Source organism: Haemorhous mexicanus, chromosome 1 (assembly GCF_027477595.1).
Source record: "Haemorhous mexicanus isolate bHaeMex1 chromosome 1, bHaeMex1.pri, whole genome shotgun sequence".
Classification (NCBI taxonomy): Eukaryota; Metazoa; Chordata; class Aves; order Passeriformes; family Fringillidae; genus Haemorhous; species Haemorhous mexicanus.
In genome coordinates, this window is record NC_082341.1 from 119038597 (window position 1) to 119047245 (window position 8649).

The 8649-nt window shown below is 51.6% G+C and overlaps 1 protein-coding gene across 1 annotated transcript; it reads left to right on the forward strand.

Annotated features, from left to right (window-relative positions):
• The first annotated feature begins 5101 nt into the window (after nucleotides 1-5101).
• Nucleotides 5102-7098, forward strand: LOC132334538 (transcription factor SOX-17-like). The gene is made up of 2 exons (XM_059860648.1): nucleotides 5102-5521; nucleotides 5790-7098. Exons 1-2 carry the CDS (start codon nucleotides 5227-5229, stop codon nucleotides 6722-6724), a joined length of 1230 nt encoding a protein of 409 aa, XP_059716631.1. The 5' UTR covers nucleotides 5102-5226; the 3' UTR covers nucleotides 6725-7098.
• The last annotated feature ends 1551 nt before the right edge of the window (nucleotides 7099-8649 follow it).

The following is an 8649-nucleotide window of genomic DNA, read 5'->3' on the forward strand; positions in this document are numbered from 1 at the left end:
ATGATATTCAGTCTTCTGGCCTTATTAAGAATATTCTGGGAGCTAAGTAATGCCAGTGAAGCATTTTTTTTTTTCACTTCTGTGTAACTGGGGTGAGCTTTTTAATTCTACAGTTACATGACTTGTCCTTGACTAGTCCATCACTTTGGTATCTAGCATTTCAGAATAAATCTTAGAGTAAAACAAGTTAGCAGTAGCTCCACTGACATAAAACCAGCACAAATGCAGAGGCTGGGCCAAATTGCCTAGGTCAAATCAGATCTCTGAACTTCTGGAGTGGGTCCAGCATTGTATAAAGCATTCCTTTTTTTTTTTTTTTTAATTTTATTTAATGACTTGTATATACTTAAATATTTAAAGTAACAGGACTTCTGTTCTTGGAAATTCAAGTGTAGGCTGGTCTCAGTACTGTACTGCTTCATGGTCTGGGCAACTCATTCTCAAACCAAGGGGCACAGAAGTCAGAATGAAGTCAAAAACTCATGTAATCAAACTGTTGACAAAGGAATTTGCGACAGGTCTGTAATATTAGTCTCATTCATTTATCTTTATATTAAATATGTAAATTTATTCATATAAAGGGTGATGAGACAGGTCTAGATTATGCTGTTAGCGATTTGAGAGAAGTGTCACTTCTATGTTTTACTCATGAAAACAATGTTATTTCAATGTCATTCAGACTTTGTTTGGGTCCACATATTGTCTGTCTGGAAGAGGCATCACAGAAGTACCGAGCACTCGTGTCAGCTAATCGTGTCCCTTCCCACTGGTTCCCATACGTTTGGTTTCTGCCTTCAGACGGGGGCAGGGAAGGAGTTACAGGCGCCTTAGAGCCCAGCCCAAGCAGCCACGTCGGGGAGATGAGTTAACCCCTTCCTAGGAGAAGCCACGATCCAGGGTCTCTCCCGCACTGCAGGTCTTCCGGGACGTGTGCCATCAGAATTCACCATTAATTTCATTGAAAAGCCATTTCCTTCAGACTGGGAAGTTTTCTTATCGTCCTTCACTGCAGTGCCACAGACACGATACATGGCACCATGTAGTTGAAAGAACGATGGGTGGCAAAATGTACGCATATGTATATGTATATGTATATGTATATGTATATGTATATGTATATGTATATGTATATGTATATGTATAAAGAATGTATTTCCTAGCACCCTGAAAAAAGGATAAGAGAAATAGGACGGTAGCCCACGGCTCTCCTTCCTCCTGAGCGCTCGCCGGACCCAGGGCCGAACCTGCACAAAGGGAAGCGCCGCAATCCCTGACCTATCCCGGGCGGGGGGCTGCTTGCTGCTGAGCCCGGTACCCCCGTGCAGATAAATGCACACGTCTCTCCAGCCCCTTTCACACTTCCCGCTTCACCTCGGCATCCAGGGGCTGCGGGAGGGCGGGCCGTGCCGAGGGGGAGCCGGCGGGAGCTCCGGGGACAGGGGCAGCAGCGGGGTCCGGGCCTGGCCCAGCCTGCCGGCCGGGCACTTCACCTGGGGGGAGACCTCGCTCGTGTCCGCCGGGAGGCGAAAGCGCTCTTACCTGGGAATGGGAGTCGCGCACGTCCCGCTGCCCCCGCCGGACTCCCTTCAGTCCTAAAATGCGGGGACACCGTTGCTTAACACCCCCCCAGGCAGGCGCGCACAGATGCAGGCAGCTCGCTGTGCGAGGCCGTGCTGTCCCACAGCCAAGTGCCCGTCCCCGAGCCCGCGGCGACGGGACGCGATTCCAGCCAAGCCGCTCCGCTTCGGATGCTGAGGGCAGTTGAGAGCCTCAAGCTTTCCTCGGGTCTGTGTGCATTTGCTGGAAAGCACCTTGCAGATTAAAGTGAGACAAGCGAAGCAGTAACGTTCTAGATGCTGGGGACAATTATTTTGCTGCAAAGTAATTAATGGTTTTTCCATAGTTTCTGAAAGGGATATTTTTCATTTTGGGGGGTTTGATTTTTTTCCATTCAATAGTGGGTCCTTCCTGACCAGGGCCTTTGCAATAAACTCACTTTCCTAACGCAAAGTCCCAAAAAGTCTTCATTCGGGGAGATTTCTTGTACCATGCAGCGCTGTCAGGCTCGGCTGCTTTCATTTAGTGGTTTTGAATCGTTCTAAAGAGGCATAGTGTGCTGCCTTTAAATACACGCCTTTTTAAAAAAGGCTCTTGTCTTGGGAAACTTCTCGATTTGCAGGAAACCCTCCGGATGTTTGCTGCTTTTCATGTGGCATTTGTGGTCGGCTCTGATAACGCTGGGAGCACCACTTCCAACACCGCATTCTGTAATGGACCTGAAATAGAAACACATCTCTCGCCGGAGGATCCCCACTCCGCGCCCCCGCGCTGCGTACCGGCGGGTTTAAAAGGTCAATAAATCAGAAGGATGAACTCTCGGTGGCATTGTTAGGTTGGGAAAGTTAACGAATGACCCCAGGAGTCGTGCGACCACGAAGGTTTCAGGAGTGTCGGAAGAAGCTCCCTATTAAACGCTGCGGGGAAGTGAAGTCTAAGCATGGGGCCGACTGAGCCGAGAAGCAGCGCAGGGCTGTGTGTTTTAGAGGTACAATTCGAAAATACCCAAACAGTCAAAACAAAACGCTAGAAAAGAAGAGAGATAATCTGTCTATAACGCCAGGGGCACTTAAAGGGTCACAAACTGCCAACATTTTCTGTACAAACCAGGGAGCTTTTACTTTCTCGGCTTAGATTCAAAACACACCTTTCTTTCTTTGATCCCAGATCAATGAGCTGTAGAAACGGTTTCAACAAATCTCCCAAACAAAGTCAACTGTAGTTGCTTAGTTTATTACCTCATGTTCATTATACAGAAAAACATTTTCCTTTCTCCTGAAAGTGACAGCCCTAAAAATTGCTGCAAGCTTTATGTGCAAGCAGTGCCTCTACTCGCTGAACTTTTTGAGTAAAAGCTCCTGCGGGATTTTTTCGCTTTCCTCAATTCTGCTAATTAGAGCAAAAGGGAAAAATTGGCTGTTTAACACGATCAACTGGTTAAAAAAGGTAATGCTCTCTCCTACGGTTTAAACTCCTAGTTGGTTAGTCTTGTGCGAGTCAGTAATGCGGCGTGAGTTGGGAGCTGCTCTGGGAAGCAATGGAAACGGACCGGCTCCCTTACAGCAGTGCGTTGCTGCCTATTGGGGTTTTGTTTTGCTTGGAAGTCATGATGCCTATTCCCTCAGCTCTGTATATAATACACACTCTTTCCTCACGCATGAGTTTTCTTTCAACACGATTCTGACACTGTTTAATTCAGAATTTTTGTCTGGGTATCGGCCGTGCGTCCGTGCGTGACCTGTCTCGGGGCGGCTGGCCTGGGATTGAGTCCCGGCACGTCGGGTGGGGAAATGTCACAACCTCAGCCATAAAACTAAAGCCATCAGTACACCAGCTTTACCCAGGTATGCCCTAAGGTAGTGTCCCAAAGGCGCTGGACTAAAAACGATGGGAAAAGCACTTTATTCCTGACGAGCTTTGCTGGTTATAGCCAATTCTGGGCTGACGGTCGGCTTTTGCAAGCGCAGTGTCACCGTTAATTTATTTTACAATCAATTCTAAGTGCATAATACTTTTGCAAGAATGGTGCTATTATATACTAGCTTGAGATTAATTTAAATACGCATGTATGTAGGATCAATGTTGTTCACCTCCGCTGCTTTTTAGAGCATGTAATATAAGGAGACTAAAAGCGGGGTTGTTTGAATTGTTTGAATCGCTGCCTCTATGCTGGACTAGCGCGAGTGTTTGAATGGAGGAAAAGAAAATTTAACTTTTTGGTTTGGTTTAGGCAGATATCAGTCTTTTGATAATAGTTTCGACTCCTTGCAGCAGGGATAAATATGCCATACTATTATGCTGGAAACATATTGCTGGTTTATAATCTCTAAAAAGCAGTGGGAAGAGAAAAGCTAAATATAAAAATGACTGGAAAATTATCTTCACCTGTGTTAGTCCTCTGCAGCTCCGCTACTGAGATCTTCTTTTTAAAGCATCTGTCCGTCAAGTGTAAAGGAGCAAGCTTTACGTTGTGCGAAACAGGAAATTCAATGTTAGAGTACGTTAATGGTTATTCTGACTTCATTCATTTAATTTCAGCGAGAATTCTTACAATATTGGTTTATTTGATCAAAGTGGCTACCCAAACAAAGGTGTCCTTAACAAAACAAACCCCTTTGATCTTCGGCTTAAAGCTGAGCGGTTTCTCAAATAAGCATTGATGCATTTAATAGCACCACATAACAATGCAAATATTAACCAAAGTCCATGAAAACTCCGTATTCTACATTTGTTTGTATGCCAAAGGAGAACATAAATGGTGCTGAGATAAAATTCTGTTTATTCTGAAGTGATGGACATTTTTCAAATATCTGTTTGTAATTACAGTTTATTATTTTGGGCAAATCAGAGAAATCCTGATAATGTAATGTCACGAGCAATAAGTACTGCAAAGTTCAACTTATTAATAATAACTACAAGACATTGAATAGCTTTATTAGGAAGTATAAAAAAATGAGAGAGGATATGAATCATAGGGTTTACTCTGGGTGCAGTGTCCTACTGTCCAGGGAGATGAGCTCTTTCACGGGCTTACGAGGGGAAATATGCTCAGGTAGCGTTTCAGAGTAACAAGCTGAAGCGTGAGGCAGAGATGAGGCATAATCAAGCTACACCCCAAATCTGCGTGCAGAAGAAGCCGCTTGTGCCTGCCAGAGTGTTACAGGGTATCTCGGCACAACTGTAAATACTCTGTCCCTTTCTCCTCTTTCGTATCTGCTCCGCTCAGGGATGTCCCTTAGCGCACGGCCTCGTGGGCCGATCTGCGCTGCCCTTGCGGAGGGCAGGGATGAGGCCGGCGGCGCTCCCGAAGGCGCTGCCGGTGCCCCGAGGCACAGCCGGAACGGGTCCCGCGGGGGCGGGGCAGCGCTGGCCGCGGCGGAGCTCGCGATGCGCTCAGGTGCCGGGCCCCGCCGGGCAGCGCCGGGAGGAGCCGCGGGGGCCGCCCCGCGGGGCAGCGCCGCGGGAGCCACGGCCGCCGTCCGGCGGCGCGCCCGCCCCCGCCGCCCCATTGGCCGCGCCGCGGCTCAAATAGGGCCGGGCCGGGCGCGGGCTCCGGCAGCAGCGAGCGGGCTCTGAGTGCCGAGTGTGTGCCGTGGGCCGGCCGCAGCTGCCGGCTTTGGCGGCAGTCGGCAGCGCGTCCCGTCCCGTCCCGTCCGGTCCCGGCGCGAGATGAGCAGCCCCGATGCGGGCTACGCCAGCAGCGACGACCAGGTGCAGGGGCGGTGCTCGCTGCCCATCATGATGCCGGCCATGTGCCCGTGGGCGGCAGAGGCGCTGAGTCCGCTGGGCGAGGCGAAGGCGAAGGGCGGCGCGGCGGCGTCGGGGCCGTCGGGCGGCCGGAGCAAGGGCGAGGCGCGGATCCGGCGTCCCATGAACGCCTTCATGGTGTGGGCGAAGGACGAGCGCAAGCGGCTGGCGCAGCAAAACCCGGACCTGCACAACGCCGAGCTCAGCAAGATGCTGGGTGAGCGCGGGCGCGGGGTCCCGTGGGGCGGATCCAGGAGAGCGAGGAGCCCGGGGAAGCTCAGGGTCGGGGCTGTGGGCGGCGAGCGGGGGGATCCGTGGGCTGTCGGGCCGGGGTCCCGGCGAGGCGGTCACGTCCGAGGGCGAGCGAGGATCGCGCACGGCCGGGCGGGGCTGGCGGTGCGGGCTGCGGGCGTTGTCGGTGTCGCCGGGAGCGGGCGGGGGTGCCGCCGGGTGAGCGGGCGGTCTGACGGTGTCGGTGGGTGCAGGTAAATCGTGGAAGGCGCTGTCGCTGGCGGAGAAGCGTCCGTTCGTGGAGGAGGCGGAGCGGCTGCGGGTGCAGCACATGCAGGACCACCCGAACTACAAGTACCGGCCGCGGCGGCGGAAGCAGGTGAAGCGCCTGAAGCGGGTGGAGAGCGGCTTCCTGCAGCACGGCCTGGCCGAGGCGGCGGCGGCGGGGCCCGGTCTGGGCAGCGAGGTGTCCGGCGGCGTCGGCGGCAGGATGTGCGTGGAGGGCCTGGGACTGGCATACGGCGAGCAGGGCTACGCGGCGGCGGCGGGCGCGGGCCACTACCGGGACTGTCCGCCGCTGGGCGCCGCGTTCGACGGCTACGGCCTGCCGACACCGGACCCGTCGCCGCTGGACGCGGCGGAGAGCGAGGCGTCCTTCTTCGCGGCGGGGCTGCAGGAGGAGTGCGCGCTGGTGCCCTACGGCTACGGCCCGCACCCGGCGGCCGCCGAGTACCCGGCGGCGGCGGCGGCGGCGTCCGAGAGCCCGTCGGGCGGGTCGCTGCGGCGGCACCTGCCGCCCGGAGAGGCGCTGGGCGCGGGCGGGTCGCTGCAGGGGCTGCTGGGCTGCCCGGCGCCGCTGCACGCCTACTACGGGCAGTGCCAGCCGCCGGGAGCGGGGCGCGGCCCGCTGCCGCCGCCGCCGGGGGCCGCGGGGCAGCCGTCGCCGCCGCCGGAGTCGGCGCCGTGCCGGGAGCAGCTGGAGCAGCTGCGGCCGGAGGAGCTGCTGGGCGAGGTGGACCGCACGGAGTTCGAGCAGTACCTGCGCTTCGCCTGCAAGCCCGAGCTGGGGCTGCCCTACGGCGGCCACGACGCGGGCGCGCTGTCGGCGCCCGAGGTGGCGGCTCCCATCTCGTCGGCCGTGTCGGACGCCAGCAGCGCCGTCTACTACTGCGGCTACCCCGACTTGTGAGGGGCTCGCTGGGGCTCGGCACGGACACTGGCATGGAGGCGCCCAGCCCCGCTCCTATTTATGTAATTTATTTGAATCTTGAGAACTGACAGGGTATCTGTGACCTACTCGAGGTTTAAAAGGTGATGTGACAGCATCTCGCTGTCTAGGTGGTGCAGGTTTTACCATCACTGTCCGACAGTTACATCTAAAATTGTTGCTGTGGTGGAATGATGATACTAGGGGCACACAGAGATTATAATTTCTGTGATCTTGTTAGAGATCCACATGCTTTTGTATGTTTTACAAAGTGCTATGTTTTATATGATGGATTTGTACAGAATGATTTTGCACTTTTACAATAAAGGGAAAATAATAAAACTGGTCTCTGGTAACTCTTCCAAGAGGTCTTATCGTCCTTTGTAATGGATTGTTACTGCCTTTCAAACTACTTTTGTGTGTGTCCCGTGCACTAAGCATTAGGTCCTCTCACACTTTCTCTAGACAGTCTTGCTATGTTTCTCCTGCTTCAGTTACAGACAAAAATTTCAAACCTTCTGTAACTGCCTACTCCTGGTTCTTGCTTTATTTATTTATTTTTTTTACACTTCATTGGTGTTTTCTTATAGTGCCAATTAATATGACTGAATTAAAAAAAAAAAGACAAAAAAGACTAATTTTTAACACCAGCTGCTAAAAGCCTCTATGAACCTGCCTGTTGTGGTAGGTTAGGGATTTCCGTTTTTAATGGAAGCAGGGACTCATTGATGGGACGGCTGGGTAAGTGCTGGTTTAAGCTCCTCCTGGGACAAATTGTCTTTCGTGTCGCCGTAGCTGCCTTGCTGCCCCGGGGCGGGGGGTGGCGGTGTATCCGATCTCCGCTGCGCAGATCAAGAGCTGTAAATCTGGATTCAAAGTAAGTGAAAAATTACGACACGAGCCTCCAAAGGGGGAGGCCGACCTGGAGCAGCCCACTCGGCACTCTGCCACAGCAGCACCTTCATCCGTACCTCCCAGAATCTTACCTTTCCTCGCCTAGGGACATCCATTGGTCGTAGTCATCGCGTCTAGAGCTAGAAATATCTCCGTGCTTGGGAAATGGGCACCCTGTAATTAAACTTGGGTGGAAAAAAAAAAAGACCTTTTAATTTAGTTGTTAGTACCGAGTCCAGCTGTGGGATGGGACTGATAAATTAATTATGTCTATTGCTTTAATTGGGGGGAGGAGGCAACAGTCATCTCCGTCGTTTGCTTCCTAAGATAAAGCTGTGGAGCTTAGCACCGGGGAGGAGGGGGCGGGGGCTGAAGTGGCAGACTTGCCCACTGATCAGCCTATCTTCCACGAGGACGGGAAATTAAATTGGGTCAGTTTTCAAATTGCAATTAAAGAGACTTATGTTTGTACCCGTGAAAGATAAAATAGATGCAAACTGCCTCAATCAATGAGATTTGAGAGCAGCCTCCTCGGCAAAAATCGACTTAGTAATTGTGTGCTATTACTGAGTCTTGAATCAAAAGGCATTCAGACCCTTAATATTTAGTAAAATAGTCTACTCTCTAGTTTCTCAGTCTTCCCATTTTACTTTTCAAACAGTCTTAAATTCTAAGAAATATAACTAAAATATCCATCCTGTCACTCTCTTCACCCTTCTCCCAACTGTACGTGAGAAAAATTATGTAATTCTGAAATAGGTGATACTTCAGAACAAGGACATAGCATGTTTTCTTGATGCTTTAATTGGAAAAAAATTTACATATTTAAAACATAGGTACATAAACCCAGGAAACAAATGTGCGTGAGAGATGGTTTCTTGTTTGGTTGAGTTTTCCTTTTATAATGGTATTTAAACCTACAGGATTAAAATAATTTTGTCCTTTTCACACACGTTCACAGTTTTCTGCGGGAAAATCACTTTGGCTGGTTTGAGAAATAAATCACAATAAGC